Source organism: Equus asinus, chromosome 16 (genome assembly GCF_041296235.1).
Source record: "Equus asinus isolate D_3611 breed Donkey chromosome 16, EquAss-T2T_v2, whole genome shotgun sequence".
NCBI lineage: Eukaryota > Metazoa > Chordata > Mammalia > Perissodactyla > Equidae > Equus > Equus asinus.
The window spans coordinates 51,239,761-51,256,432 of NC_091805.1; the positions used below are offsets into that span (position 1 = coordinate 51,239,761).

The 16,672-nt window shown below is 41.6% G+C and overlaps 1 protein-coding gene across 50 annotated transcripts in view; it reads left to right on the forward strand.

The window, feature by feature from the left end:
* The window catches only part of PDE4DIP (phosphodiesterase 4D interacting protein), a 199,106-nt gene that overhangs the window by 96,756 nt on the left and 85,678 nt on the right, over window positions 1–16,672 (forward strand). For 38 of the 50 annotated variants that reach the window (XR_011494945.1, XR_011494944.1, XR_011494946.1 and 35 more), the window contains exon 1: window positions 14,538–16,672. The exons of the other annotated variants lie outside the window; for them this stretch is intronic. Coding sequence is in view for 31 of the 38 variants with exons in the window: in XM_044749291.2 (XP_044605226.2) it covers window positions 15,548–16,672 (1,125 nt within the window). In the remaining 7 variants the exon portion in view is untranslated. Of the gene's footprint in view, window positions 1–14,537 lie in introns of those variants that run through there. 50 annotated transcript variants of the gene reach the window in all.

Sequence of the window (16,672 nt, forward strand, 5' to 3'; positions counted from 1 at the left end):
CTCGGCCATGGGACCGGCCCCTATTGCTCTAGTTTTATATTTACAGATCATAAATACAGATATATTTTGAACACATACTTATTTTCATCAGTATCTTTGGTAAGTACCGAAGTGGGCATATGTAGTTCAATATTTGCAATCCTGATGAGGGAAATTGGTCTGCTATCAGTTTTCAGAACAGACTTGAAGCACAGAAAGATTATAATTTCAGAGAGACTAAATTATTTATATTCTATTTTAGAGGAATACTTAGAACAAGGATAAATACAGCATCCAGAGGATAATAACATTGCATGGGTAGAAAAAAGAAATGTATCAAGTCACCTTAATTGTACTAAATTGATATGCTTCTTTAGTGTTGCCTGGTACCTCTAAAAATTTACGGTTATTGTTATTACCCAACTCTTTGTACACTGATAAATCTGATCATATTGAGCTATTAATTCTGTAAATCAGTGTTTCCTAACCTCTTTCATAGAAAGTTCATTTTCTTAGGAAATTATTGTGTGTCTGTGGTACTCTGAAGCAAGTGACTGAGGCTGGTCATGGTTGGACTGATTGCCTGTGTCTACCTCGGGACCCATCTACCATCTGAGAGCTGAGGGGATGGCATCTCAGCACAAGGATGGGCCACTCTGAGGCACACTGGCTAGAACACCCAAGTTGGAAAGCTGTGTCACAGGGGACCTCTGACAGGAAGTCCTCTCAGATGTGGAGGACAGAAAGCCTCCCACAGCTCATGTCCTAGTTTCTCCCTTTTGGTCTGTGCCGTATGAAGAAAAAAATTAGGCACTAAGTACTGCCCAGTGTGCACACAATTATTGTATATTATCATTTCTAAAACAGCCCAAAGAGGCCTGGCAGAGGATGCAGCCTTCTAGCAAGCATCCAGATAATCCTCTGAAAACTTCCTTCTTCTCCCAGTGTGTGTTCAGATTCCAAAAGAAAGGACATGGTTTTGGTCACTGTGTTTCTATCTTATATTCTGTGGCCTATACAAAAAGAAATGTTGGAATGATTTCTATAATATCTTGGGAACGTTTAGCCATACTCAAGTGGTACAGATTGCCTTATGGAAGGATACAGTTAAGTCCAAGTTTAGAGAAAGAATCTGATCCTTCAATAACTGATTCTAGTATGAAGTCTCCTGGATTTTAACTAGAGAAGCAAAGTGGGATGAAAGAATGAGCTCAGGTTTTGGAATTTGAATACCAGTGTCAACACTTTTATATACATGGCCTGGGACAAATTACACAACCCCTCCGAGTGCAGTTTCCTCCTCTGTAAAATAGGGATAAAAATACTTAATGTTCAGCTATTTGTAAAGAGCAGAAATGATAGATAAGAAGTGCCTAGGATATTGCTCAAAACATGGTAACTACTATTATCATTGTCCATATGAAGAACCTGAAAGAGAGCTATTCTTAAAATGATTAGGCTATAAGGACATAGTCAATGAGTCAGATATTGCAAACTTCACTCACGTTATAACTACCTTTGTCTTACAAAAGACAAAGACAAAATTAATAAGTATAGCAGTTATTTATTTGTGAGATTAATCGTCACAATTCTCCCTCTGGACCTGTTAGCCTGGAGCATAGAAAAACCATTTTGTAGGCAAAGACCAAACTCAAAATTGTCATTTTTGTTTTTTGCTCAGGAGCAATAACAAGGGAATGTGAACTGTTCAGGGCCAATTGGTCATGATGGGAATTATATCTCACTTTAATCTCCTAGACAAAAGGGAATATCAAAGCACTTTCTATAACATCTTGGGAACATTTAGTCATAGTCAAATGATTCAGATTATTATAATATAAAATGTAGAAGTGAATTCATGGAATTTCTTAAATATCTATTTCAAATGTAATTTAAAATATTTATCAATTAATATTCAACAACTTTTCTGTAGTAATAACATCAGAATATCTTGTAGCATTTTCTATGTGCCACACACTTCTTTAAATACCTTATATATTAACTCAAATTAATTTAAGCCTCAAAGCAACCCTGTGAGGTGGATAATGAAATATAAGAAACATAAAAAGAGATTAATTTATAATAAAGTAATATTTATTTAAATATGTAAATTTTGGGGCACAACTGTATTAAAAGATATAAAGAAATAGTCAGGTACTTTTACCTGTATGGGAAATCACTGTGAATGTCACAGTTCAAATGCAATCTGATCCAGGCATGTTATGTTGGCAATCCGAACATGGCAAGGGGCAATGGCAATAGTAATGAGCAAGGGACAATGCCAAGGTGAAAAACTCTTGGTAAATTTCAAAAAAAAAAAAAAAAAAAATTTAATTAATTAATTAAATAAATACAATAAAACAGCCCTCCCTTGAATTACATACCAGTTTAATTTGTGGGAAATTCAGGGTATATTGATGTTGTGTTCATATATACAAGAGAATTAAGTCCTAGGTTCAGATGATTATATAAACAATTTTGTGAGTTCCATCAGTGCCCAGTGGAACAATCGAAAGTCATTCAGATTTTGGAACAATGCTTTGTTCTGTCCATTGCAAGTTATCTCACACCCCTTGCCCCACTCATCATTGTGAGGACAAGAAAAATAAGAAACACCCCCACAAATTTCCAAAACGCACTCTAGGATATGGTACAGTTGCTCAGTAAGAATGACTGGTCTTGGGAGTCCTAGCCTTTGAAGGGTTTACAGTACAATAAGAGATTGGTATGTAAACAAAGAACTGACACAGGGTGATAAATGATGAGAGAGAAATATACGTATAGTGCTAAAGGGACCCACAGATGAGAGGGATTAACTCTACCTTTGGAAATCAGAGAAAGCCTTACCTGGAAGTCACCCTTGATCTGGGGTCTTAAAGGCTGAGTACACCAGGCAGAAACTAGGAGAAGGTCATTCTAGGCAGGGGAACAATATATACAGTGGTGTGGAACATAGTTAAGGAATTGGCAGTAATCAATATTACCAAATATATGATAAGTTTTGGAGAATGATAAAATACATTCATAGTAGGAAAGTCCCATGAATATCGAGATAAGGATGTCGTGTATGCAATGAAGAATTAAAAAAAAAACATTAAGCAAGGGGAATAAAAGCTTATGATTTGCATTTTAGAAAAGCAATCCTGGTGGTTGTTTAGACTAAAGATTGACTGACCAGATAATTGATGTTACCTCTTGAGATAGCAAATCATAGTTTGACATAGATATTAACTGCTTCCTCTAGTCCCTTCTGTAAATTAGGTAAAGGTAAAGAATATTATAAAACCAATTATAAAGTACTTCATCTCCCCTCTTTGTGTACAGTAATGTGTGGCAACTCTTGCATTTGTGACACCGGAAGCCTTTGCTGTGAGTGTTACCCTTGTCTGCTAACAGTAGCAGCATCTTAGTTCTACTGTGTTATGCTCAAAGCTTGTCTGCCATGCCACTTCTCAACACAGGAGCCACACTCCTACAGTGTGGAAGGAACAAGTTCAATTTCTCACCTCTGGGCCTACCCTGCAGAGACTGAAGAACTTCCTTATCCCCAGCAAAGCCATTCCCAGCCCTGGATCCCTTACAGGTGTTGGAGGATGAAGAAGCTTGACTTCTGAGTACTGATTTACTTCCTCCTCCTCTCCCCACCCCTCACAACTGGGAATACCACTGTTGGGCTTTAGAAGAAAGAGAACTCACCAATCTGATGCTGCTGGGTTTGAGTTGTCCAAGTGAAGAATACTCATCTTACCCCACCTCCCATAAACAAGGATTTCTGATGTGATCCCAGTATGAAAGTCCAGACTGGGGTATAATCTCTGAGTACAGGAAGTTTCACTTCAGAGCCTTAATTCTCTCAAATAAGATAGTTTTGATAAAGATCATTTGACTGGATTGATTTTACTACCCCTCTAGCTGTTTTCCTTTTCCATTCTACCAAAGCATTGTACAGCATCCATGTTAGCTGGAGTGTACTTGCACAATACTCATGAACTTCTATGATATAATTAGCTTCACAGAACAACAAAAACTTGGCATGCCACTGATTGACAACCTTCCATGTTTGCTTCCAGTCTCCCATGTCCAGACAGATCGACAGCGTGGTGTAGGGATCAGAGTGCTCAGGAGCTTTTTGATATAGCTGTCATGCAGCAGTAGCTTATCTATATCTTTTTTACTAGGGACTCTGAAAATCTACGAAAGTGAAGTTTACAGAGCGTTTTTTTTTTTTTTAAAGATTTTATTATTTTCCTTTTTCTCCCCAAAGCCCCCCGGTACATAGTTGTATATTCTTCGTTGTGGGTTCTTCTAGTTGTGGCATGTGGGACGCTGCCTCAGCGTGGTCTGATGAGCAGTGCCATGTCCGCGCCCAGGATTCGAACCAACAAAACACTGGGCTGCCTGCAGCGGAGCGCGCGAACTTAACCACTCGGCCACGGGGCCAGCCCCAAGAGCGTTTTTCTCTTTGTTAGTGAAAGTATCCATAAGGTTGCAAGGGAAAGCTGACAATTGTTCCAGTTATTGATATTATTCCCTTCTACAGAATGGTGGAAGCTTCATCTCAAAGAAGCTTTTAAATGAAACCAGACCTGGAGGGTGTGAAGGCAGGGGGAAGTAATGTACTTGCAGAGGAAGGTCTGGAGGCATTCTTACTTTCTTTCTTTCCTTTTTTTTTTTTTCTATTTCCCCCCAATATTTATTAACATGTAATTACACGGTGGTTGGCCTAAAAAAATGAAACAGGACAACAGCATTAGGGAGAGGCATCCATTTAGCAATCAGGACCTTCCTACTCACACAAAGCAGCAGACACTCAAGCCATTGCATTTAAGGCTGGTTTGGCGCCTAATGTAAATAGCGCTGCATGCAGTAAGGCATATTTCCTAAAATAGCAAACATTCAGCGTTACCATGGAGAGATCTGCCGTGGAGTGGAGGCTCAGGCAAGAATGCGCTCTGAATGCTCAAGGCAGAGACTGGAAACCTTGCAGGGATTAGTAGCTCAGGCAGCTCCAGCCAACTTCATGTAAGATTATTTTTAGAGCAGCTTTTCAGTATCTCCTTCTTAAGCTGATGAATGTTGAAGCTGGAGACTCATGTACAAATTCCCATGCAACATCGCTGTCTCCCAGACATAACCTTCATTGGTAACATATCTCAGAAACAGGCCTTATCAGCTAAGATAATCATAGTTCTGACCCCTTGGAGAAGCAATGAGGTTGAAAAATAAGGGGCTTCTCTACAGCCTCATTGAAAATATTTATTGAGCATTTACAATGCACAAGGTACTGTTAGATGAAGGAAGAGGAACACAAAGATGTATAAGGTTTAGTGTCTGCCTTCTAGAGATTACAATCTAATTGGAAGGTAAGAAAGTCTGATGGAAACAAAATACAAGGCAGTAGAGAAAGGAAAAAATCATCGTGGGCTGGAGTGGGCAGCGGAGATTCTGATCTGTAAGGAATGAGTAGAATTTTTAATAAGAGATGAAAAGGAAGGGCATCAATTTATTCACTCCTTCAATGATTATTGAATAGATCTAAGAACATACTGTTCTAAGGACCTCAGAAGATAACAAGCTGAAGTAGGTATGGTTCCTCTTCTTAAGGGCACTTACCAGCTAATGGAAAGAAGGCAATATGGAGAAATGACACAAATTACTGTAGGTGCAAGAAGTGCTTTGGAAGTTCAAAGAAGAGAAAGCTATGTCTTTTGAGGGGATTAAGAAAGGCAGCTTAAAGAAAATACTTGAAGGTCAGGTAGGATTTTGACAGGTGGAGGTGGTCATGTTAGAAAGAATATTCCAAGTAGATGAGATGAAGAGGTAGGGAAATTCAGTATAAGGAAGTAGTAGTTGGAATAGAATATATGTAAGGGGACAGTGAGTTTAGGCTAGAAAAATAGGGTGAAGCTAGAGTCAGAGGGCCTTAGATGGCAGGTTAAGAAGTTTATGATTGATGAGTAAGTCATTAGGTCTCCAGGTTACTGTATAGAAAAGTGATATATCTGAGATCTGTTTTGGAAAGATTAATCTGGAATGAAGACAGAGTAGAGGAGAAAGAAGTTGAGGGGACTAGTTGTTATGGAACTCTATTACTTAAATATGAGTCAGAGTGCAACCAGGAAAGGAAATTTTGTGCTAAGGCAAAAGAGTGAAATAAAATTTTAAGATATAATAAACAGTTCATTCATTCATTCATTCATTCATTCATTCATATATTCCAGTCAATGACTATTTATTGAGTGCTTATAAATAGTAAGAATAAGAAGGGCAGAGTCCTTCCCCTAAGGGAGCTTACATTCTAATAAGGGAGACAGATAACCAAGTAATAAAACAAACAAACAAGTAATTGCAAAGTGTGATAAGTATATTGAAGAAAACAAAGAGCAGGGAATGGCAAACTTTTTCTGTAAAAGGTGGTAAAAAGGTAAATTTCTGCAAAAGGTAGTAAAAAAGATAGTAAATAATTTAGACTTTGCAGGTCATAAGATTTCTGCCACTGTAGCACAAAAACAGCCGTACACAATACATAAAGGACTTGGCATGACTGTGTTCCAATAAAACTTTATTTACAAAAACAGATGGGGACCGGATTTAGCTCGGAGTCCATAGTTTGTTGACCCTAATAGAGACTTAGGAGGAAGGAGGGGGAGGCACTATAGGTAAGGGGAAGATGGCAATCAAGAGTTCAGTCATTCCTATGGTAATTTTGAGATGTCTCTGACACATACATATGCAAATACAAATAAGTAATTGGCTATTTGAGAGTTGAACTCAGAGGAGAATTCTGAGATTAAGATATTCTTTTAGTGGTTCTGATCACCATTTCTAACATGTGTTTTGGGGCGGGGTGGGATGGGGGGTGGGGCTTCCCACACTTCACAACACCTACTGGCGTCTGAGAATTCAACTCACTTCTGAAATGATCTATGCAGATATAGCATCAGATCCCACAAGTTAAGGGTTCAGTCTTACAAGACTGTCTCCCGCCCCCTTCAGACACCAGTCGCAAGCCCAGGTTACCACCTGTGTTTCTGACCAACTGGCGGTTCCAACAACCTCCTCCTAGGTCTTCGGTACCAGTTGCAAGTCCAGATTGTTACCTGTACTTCTGACCAACTGACTATAAATCAGAGCTTCCCACAATCCACTCCTTGGGTTTGATTAATTTGCTAGAGCAGCTCACAGAACTCAGAAAAACATTATACTTACTAGATTGCCGGTTTATTGTAAAAGGTTACAACTCAGAAACAGCCAGATGGAAGAGATGCATAGGGCAAGGTATGTGGGAAGGGGCATGGAGCTTCCACACCCTGTCCAGGCAGGCCACTCTCCCAGAATTACCAATTCGGATGCTCTGCAAACCCAGTCCTTTTGGGTGTTTATGCATAGGCATGATTGATTAAATCATTAGCCACTGGTGATTGATTCAACCTCCAGTCACTCTCCCCCTCCCCAGAAGTTGGGTGGGGAGTGGGGTAGAAGGCGACTGAAAGTTCCAACCTACTAATCACGTGGTTGGTTTCTCTGGAAACCAGCCCTTAGGTGACCTAAGGGCATTCTAAAAGTCACTTCATTAATATAACAAAAACCTTTGCCACTCTCATCACTTAGGAAATTCCAAGGGTTTTAGGATCTCTGTGCCAGAAACAGGATGGACACCAAATATATATTTCATTTTTTTTTTTAAAGATTGGCACCTGAGCTAACATCTGTTGCCAATCTTCTTTTTTTTTCTTCTTCTTTTTCCCAAAGCCCCCCAGTACATAGTTGTATATCCTAGTTGTGAGTGCCTCTGGTTGTGTATGTTTCTTACTATAAATCACCATATCACAGATATAAATTTGGAAGTTACTGGTATAAAGATAGGAAAGGATGAGATGACACTGAAAGAGAATGAAAAGAAAGAGCTGAAAAGGGTCTAGGACTGAGCCTCAGTGAACACCTACAAAAGTTTCGTAGCGGGTATGAGTCTTACTCTGAATTCACAAATTCAGTCATGCAGGAAATAGCACATTTCTTTACTTTGTTTAAATCAATTTAATGTTACCCTGAGTCCCTATCCTGATCAGGCTGGTGGGAAATTAAATTTCATCCATTTGGTACTTCCTCCTCCCCACTCTCTCAGTTACGTGAAGGTGAAGGTCCCTAGGTTTTATCAGGTGCCAAAGCATTAAGGAGACTACTCTCATCATTGGCCCACCACTGAAGCACCCATGCCCTGGCACTCATGGTTCTGCCAACACTAACAGCTTGCTACATTGGAATCTTTTTGGAGCAGAACCCCTTGACCTAGAGTCTGGCCTGTCCAAGTCACCCATTGCCTTCTCCCCCCAGGGCCTGCTGCCTCCCCAGGGCACTGATATGGAATGGAGGTGGGTCCTTGTTACTCTTTGACCCCCAGTCTCTTCCCCATCTGGGTGAAAGCTCACTCTCTCTTCTTTTATTGACCTCAAAGACATTTGTCTCTCTCCTCTCCCCCCTGGGACACTTGGCTTAATCTTCTCATTTGGTTTAGAATTTTTTAAGAGTCAGGAAATGCATTTGACTTCAGCCTCTGCTCTTTACCCTTCAAAAACTCTTAGTCAAGGGACTGCTAAGGGCCTGACCATTAGACCAGAAAAGAGGGAGACGGGTGTACGGGTAACAAAACAAATTTAAATCCAAAAATTTACCCTGTCACTATCTGGTTAGATAAGAAGTATGAGATGAAGCTGAAAAGTAGATTAGGATATTTTTGTAGAGATATTTAAGTGCTAAGCTAAGGTTTTGGGTTTCATCCAATAGGTAGTGGACAGTGATGGATCTTTACTATGAATGTCCTGGAAATAGTGTGCAGAATGATTAGAGGGGTAAGCTTCTAGGGCTGTGTGATGTCAACCTACACAAACAGAACCCAGTTTAAGAGGCAAAGCATTTGTTCGGGATCAAATAATTGTAATTGAGGGAGCATAGATTCAGGTAGAAACCCAAATAGTGTCCTGATTACAGGAGAGGGGCTTAGGGTTTTTATGGGAAAAAGGGAGGATGAGGTGAGTTGTGTTAAAGAAATGTTCATTGGTGTTGGGTAAGGTGAGGCTAGATTTGTACTTCATGGATTGACCTGAGGTTGATCTTCCGGAAAAGGCTAGACTTGTACTTCAATGATTGGTTAGTAATCCTGTCATCAGCAAAATCCAATTTCATCAGTCCTTACAGACAGGATATTCTTGTCCTTACTGACTTCTTGGAACGCTAGTGGTTTGGTCCAGTTTACAAGATAAAACAAGACATGCAAGGCAATTCCTCTGAAATGGCTGCTCTGGCTCTATTTTAATATGGCTCCACTCATGTCGTCTTTCACAGTGACGTGATTCAGGTTTCAAGAACCTGAAATGAAAAGTGTAGTGAAAATGTTAAGAAACATTTCTCAACATGCAAGAGATGTTCAGAAAAAGGATTGGAAAGAATTTAGTGTCTGGCTTGACAGGGAATGATTCTGGGGAATTAAAGGTAACAACTCTGAAGTTGCCCAATCAACCCTGTTACGGAAAATATGCCTGACCGCATCTCTCTTGCTGATCTCTCTCTAGCTTTTGACCGTGTTAACCATCCCTCTCATTCTTCTTCTTCTTCTTCTTTTTTTTTTTTGAGGAAGATTGGCCCTGAGCTAACATCCATGCCCATCTTCCTCTACTTTATATGTGGGACACCTGCCACAGCATGGCTTGATCAGTGGTACGTAGGCCTGCACCCAGGATGCGAACTGATGAACCCCGGGCTGCCGAAGCAGAACATGCGAACTCAACCACTGTGCCACCGGGCTGGCCCCCATCCCTCTCATTCTTGAGATTCTGTCTCCCTCTTACGTGTGCTTTGATTGCAGAAGAGTTCCACTTAGTTTTTCCATTAGTTTTCTCGATCACCTAAACTCAGCATGTCCCCAGTCAAAATTTTTCACTTTTCTAAATGGACTCTTCCGACTCCCACATTTTTGTTCATTTAGACCATTTCTTCTATCAGTCTTCCAGACCAAAAACCTTAGCTCCATTTTTAACCCTTTCTTTTCCTTCATCCTCTCTGCATGTATGTCATCAAGTCCTGCTTTTCATTCCTTCAAAATGATTCTCATATTTACCACTTTTTTTCCATTTCCACACCAGACCTTTCTTACCCACATATGAATAATTGCAGTGGCTTTTTAGCAGGTCTTCCCATAACCATCCCATAATCTCTCCCTGAAACTCCAGTCCATCCAAGTGCCTGGCTCATCTTCCTAAAATAAAGTTTTCATCATGCCATAACAGTAAGTCCAAATTCTTTTGCCTTTGCCAAACATTAACCAAATTTTAGTTGCCAAGGCCCTCCATAGTACCACAGCTGAATGTCTGGCTTACAGCTGGCCCTTCATACACGCTCTTTGAATGAGCAATTATAGCGGATAAGATGTATGGCGTAGGATGAACCTGGTCATTCAAATGTCAAACAAAATCTCCCCTTAGCTGCAGCCTAGCACTGTGTTTAAACCGAACTTTCCAAGACTTCTGCTGATGCTGTTTTCTTTTTCTGGAGTCCCTTCCTTTGTTTCTTTCATTCTAAGACCCATCTCAAGTGCCACTCTTACCCGCTTCAACTATATTAGCCCATACTAATCTCAACTTTCGTGCACTGACATTGAATTCAAATCAGTACCATTTAGTTTACCAATAAATTGTTTTAATCATAGTATGCACATTTTCTCCCCTTCAAATAAACTGAAATCTCACTGAAGACAGAGAAAAGACATACTGAGATTGCATAGATTCTGGCTCATTGGTTGATTGATTTAACGTATAATTTAAAATTCACTTCAACAGCTATGGGTATTTAATAACTTAACTTGAAAGACTCTTGTTTACTATTTTAAGATGTATTCTGCTGATAGCCCTATTAAGGCAATCTGTAGTTGAACTGGAAATCTCCTGGCTTTCAAACGAGTGTTTCGAAATGCTGTGTTATTAGTTAACGCAAAGCATAATTGTTTCTGGTTTCTTAAAGATTTCCAACCAGCACAGGGAAATCATGCACATGCTTGTGGTGTTACCATAAATCCCAATGGGCTTTACTTTGATATTCTTCCATTTCCTCTTCTGCTTTAACTTCTCTGCCAGAATCTCTTCTTTTTTTTTGGCATAGTTTTTAGTAATTAGAACAGCTATTTCCAATGTCATAACTAGGGCAATGAAACCTAATGCAACTGGTTTAGGACAAGGGGATTTTCCACCTCTCAGATTCTTTTGGAAACTCCCTTCCAGCTCAGAATTAGGTCTTAGAAACATTACAACACAGGGGGTACAAAAGTGGCTACAGTTCTAAGAGATACTTCTTAGGCCCCACAATCTAGAGATCAAAATAGAGATAGTGCCAAACGTCCCTACCATAATAATACTTAGGAATCTTATTCCAAATGAGGATACAGTTCTCCAAATTCAACAATTTTGTAACTAGTTCTTCATCATTGATGGGTGTTTCCATTTATCTGCAGAACTTCTAATCTTTTGACTGAGATTTTTCTGAATACAGTTTAGGATAGTTCTAATTCAGTAGTTTTCAAAGTGTAGTTCCCAGACGGCAGCATCAGCAAGATCTGGGAATTTGTTAGGAATTCTTGGGCCCACATCCCAGAGCAACTGAATCAGAAACTCTAGGAGGTAGGTCCCAGCAATCTGTTTTAAACTATCTTTTTTTGGGGGGGGGCGGTGAGGAAGATTGGCCTTGAGCTAATATCTGTTGCTAGTCCTCCTCTTTTTGTTTTTCTTTTTTGAGGAAGATTAGCCCTGAGCTAACTAACGTCATCCGCCGCCAATCCTCCTCTTTTGCTGGGGAAGATTGGCTCTGAGCTAACACCCATACCCATCTTCCTCTACCTTATATGTGGGATGCTTGCCACAGCGTGGCTTGATAAGCAGTGCATAGGTCCTAGGTCTGTGCCTGGGATCTGAACCAGTGAACCCCAGGCAGCTGAAGTGGAGCGTGTGAACTTAACTGCTATGCCACTAGGCCAGCCCCCGGATGTACTGATTTGTATATGGCTTGTTTCTCTTAACACGTTTTTGAGATTCATTCATGTTGTGGGTATCAGAGTTCATTCTTTTTTATTGCTGGTTAATAGTGCATTGTATAAATATACCAAAATGTGTTTATCCTACTTTTTTCTTAGTAACACTTTTTTTCTTAACATAAATGCAATACATGCTTATTTATAGAATACAAATGAAAATTACAAAATGCAGATGAGGAAGGAAGAAAATAAGTATCCATAATTCCATTCTCTAGACATAATCACTATTTAATAACTTGTATATCCCCTTTGAACTATTGTTTATATAAGTTGTCCACAGATATATAATATCTAATATTTAACACATATATTACAAACATTCTCATTTTAGGTTCAAGTTTTACCACTTAGATTCTGATATTAGTGTGTTAAATTGGCACAATTCTTAGTTTTAACTATAGAATATTCTGTTTTAAAAAATTTTTAAATAATACATAAATACACATTCATTGCCAAACATTCAAAGGATACATTGTATATAGAATAAAAGTAAATGTTCCTGTTCAGCCCTCCATTTTTCTTGCCTCTCCATAGGTAGCCAGTGTTAAATAAAATCTTGACCAAGATGATCTTGATAAAGACCATGAAGTGCTGAATTTATCACATAATTTTTCTGTTTTATTTTTTAATTTTATTTTCAAATTTTGTCATCTATACACCAGTGATCTTTCAGTTGGGATTAAATTATTTTATAATACCAAATAATCATGTTAGGACTAGTTCTAATACTATAATTTACTATCCACTTCTTGAGAAATGGTTTTTAAATATTTTCTCTAGGACTGAATAGAGTGCTATCTTAAGATTCTCTTTGATTGTTGAGTGGTTTATTCCTATCTGTTGTTGGAAGCCTAGATATATATAGATCTCTCATTCAGTATGTTGAGCTTTACTTATAGCAAGCATATTTATCCTTCAATGGGAAATGTCTTTTCAGCGTTTGTACTGACTTGCACTTGTGCACTAGGCTATCTACATATTGTTAGTAAAATTTAGAGACTGCGGGTCAGATGCAAAATCTTAAGGAATAGAGAATAATGCAAAGTATTATTTTGAATTTGCTCCTGAAGAGCGCTTGTTTCCTTAATTACTTTGTTTCATGAGTATTTTCCCCAGTAGCAAAAATGTGGCTTGCATTGACTGTCAAAGATGAGGCCTTGATTAATGTCTTAATTGGCACTTTCATGGACCTTTGAGTCCTTGCTGCTCTTTAGGACAATACTTAAGACAGGGTACAGCAGGTAAGTGTCCTGGCAGGCAGTCTGTCTGTCAGTAGGGTGAGTCCAGAAACTCTTTGCCTATCTATAGTTTGCTGTGTATTCTAGACTATTGTTTCATTTCTTCTGACTTTGAAGCTCATATACCTAGACGCAGGCAAAAATGCAGCTCTAGTGAGTTTTACTTGGAACTCTATTTTACCTTCTTGGTTTTAGGGCCAGAACATCCATATTTAGGTGAAATCACATATACCAAGTTGTGTAACCTATGAAGCCCAAAGCTGTAAGGCCAGTCCTTCTCTCTCACGATGGAGCTACTAAGATTTTGTTTTGGTGATTAAATAAGAGAACAATGCAATCTATGTGTGAAGTCCCCCATAAAGTTTTAAAATTACTTTAAAATATTCCCTTTATTATAATATTAAAATAACAAATATTAGCTATTATTTAATGAGCCAAACATTGTTAAAGTACTTCCTCCAAATCATCTCATTTAATCCTCAGTAAGAAGTTTGCTGGTTTATTATGAGCTCTCATTGAAGGCATTTGGGTATCTTCAAGCTTAGGAGTATGGGCTCTGTCCTGGAGATGAGGTTCAGAAATATTTAGACTGTTGCTGGCCTTATTAGCTCACAAGGTCAAGTTGGTGAGATTTAGCATTATTGTAACTGGGAACTGTCCTGCTCTGGGGAACTCCAGCTGATCTCTGGGATTGTTTTCCCCTCCCAACTGGTTTCTGCATGCCTCTCAAGCGAGGGAGAAAATTCTTTATTATAAATGGTCGTTGGCACCTGGATTCCACCTAGAGAGAGCTCCAGCTTCCCCCTACTTTTTGTGTGCATTACAAGTTCTATACCCAACACTGCATAGTGTTGAATAAGACAGGATACTAGCTGAAGTCAGTGAAATTCCCAGCCCTATTTCTGCAGAGGGCAGCACTCCCTGACACTCTGGACTCACTCAAGGAAACTAGGTCTTTTGTTCTAGTGTTTGTCTACCCTTCCCACCCCCAAAATAAACACTGCAGTCTTCCTGAACCTGAAAGAGAATTCGATGATGGTAATCTACTCTCAGGTATCTACATTCTTGAAAAAGTCCCTTTTTTCTCTTATTATCTTCAAAATCTTGGTTAACAAGCTGCAGTCACGTGGTATCTGTTGGACTCTTTCTCAGGTGACTGCTTTGTGCCCTCTTGATTTCTTTTCTAAAAAAGGGCAAATTATCCAGGGGTGCTGAACCACCCCCTCGCCCTCAAACATCGCGAGAGGAGAAACAGGTCTTCTTTTCTAGATACTCCCAATGGTCGAGGGACAGGTTGAACCGAACCTCCTAAAATCCGCCCTACCTGCCCCCTCTGCTTTTATCCACCCTTTCTCCCAGCCTGTGACCACAGCCCCAGGGCCTTTTAATCCCGGCAGTGAACTGGGTAGGGCGAAACGGTGGGTCTGCAGGCGGGAGGGAGGCGGCGCGCAGCGGTACCTAGTGGCGCTGCCAGGCTGCTTCATCCAGAGTACGTGGCAGTACTCGTGGAGAGGGAGGGAGGGGAATCGGCTTTCTCCTCCCCACGCAGAGCCTCGGGACATCCCCCAGGGGCAGAAGGGAGGATCTACGAGGGAACTGGTGCGCTTTTTTGGTGAAGTCTTAATAGATGAAAGCGGCGTGGCAGCGGTTAGCGTCCATGCTGCTCTCCACCCGGTACCCATTGTGAGCCAGGTCTGCGTTACACCGCGAGGAGCAGTGACTGGATTTGGGGTAAGGGGTACACACTCGCCAGTCCGCATGCGCAGAGCGGGGAGCCGGCCTGCGGACTACAGCTCCCAGAGGAACGTGCCGGTGGCCGCAGGCGCGGAGCTGCTGGCGCCATCTTGAAACCTGGCCCTCCATCTCTGAGTCTTTGCGTCAGCAGCGGGCGGCCGCTAGTGTACCGCGAACTCAGCCTGCTGAAAGGGAGGACGTTGAGGACGCGGCGGCTGGCGGGAGAGACAGCTGGAGGAGACAGGGCAGGTTCCGCGCGCGGCCTGCGCCGCTGTCACTCAGCATCCCCCGGAGGCGTTTCTACGCCCGCCTCCTCCCCGAGGGGCGGGGCTGACCACTCTGGTACCCACTGCGGGCGCGAGGGTGGCAGAGGTGCGCACCTGCAGAGTGGGGACCCCACCCGGCTGTGCCATGCCGGCCAGAGGCCACCGAGGCGGGAGAGGGAGCGCAACCAAGTGCCAGTGAGTGATCACCGCGCAGCAGTCGCCTCCGGGAAGCTCGGCAACCGCTAGGAGGGAAGATGAAGGAGGTTTGCAGGATCTGTGCCCGGGAGCTGTGTGGAAACCAGCGGCGCTGGATCTTCCACACTGCATCCAAGCTCAACCTCCAGGTTCTGCTTTCGCACGTCCTGGGCAAGGATGTCTCTCGCGATGGCAAAGCCGAGTTTGCTTGCAGCAAGTGTGCTTTCATGCTTGATCGGATCTATAGATTCGACACAGTTATTGCCAGGATCGAAGCCCTTTCTATTGAGCGTTTGCAGAAGCTGCTGCTGGAGAAGGACCGCCTCAAGTTCTGCATTGCTAGCATGTATCGGAAGAATAACGATGACGCTGGCGCGGAGACCAAGGCGGGGAATGGGACGGTTGACATTTCCGGTTTACCCGATGTAAGATACTCTGCGCTGCTCCAGGAAGACTTTGCCTATTCGGGGTTTGAGTGTTGGATAGAAAATGAGGATCAGATTCAGGAGCTACACAGCTGTCATGCTTCGGAAGGCCCTGGAAACCGACCCAGGAGATGCCGTGGTTGTGCAGCTTTGCGGGTTGCTGATTCTGACTATGAAGCCGTTTGTAAGGTGCCTCGAAAGGTGGCCAGAAGTATCTCGTGTGGCCCTTCTACCAGGTGGTCCACCAGCATCTGCACTGAAGAACCAGCATTGTCTGAGGTTGGTCCACCGGACTTACCAAGCACAAAGGTACCTCCAGATGGAGAAAGCATGGAGGAAGGGACACCGGGATCTTCTGTGGAATCTTTGGATGCAAGTGTCCAGGCTAGTGCTCCACAACAAAAGGATGAGGAAACTGAGAGAAGTGCAAAGGAACTTGTACAGTGTGACTGCTGTTCGGATGAACAGGCTCCACAGCATATGTGTCACCACAAGCTGGAGCTAGCTCTTAGCATGATTAGAGGTCTTGATTATAAGCCCATCCAGAGTCCCCGAGGGAGCAAGCTTCCTATTCCAGTGAAATCCAGCCCACCTGGAGCCAGGCCTGGCCATATCATGATAGATGGAGTTAGTTCCGGTTTCCTTAACAGATCTTTGAAACCCCTTTACAAGACACCTGTGAGTTATCCTTTGGAGATTTCAGATCTGCAGGAGCTGTGGGATGATCTCTGTGAAGATTATTTGCCACTCCGGGTCCAG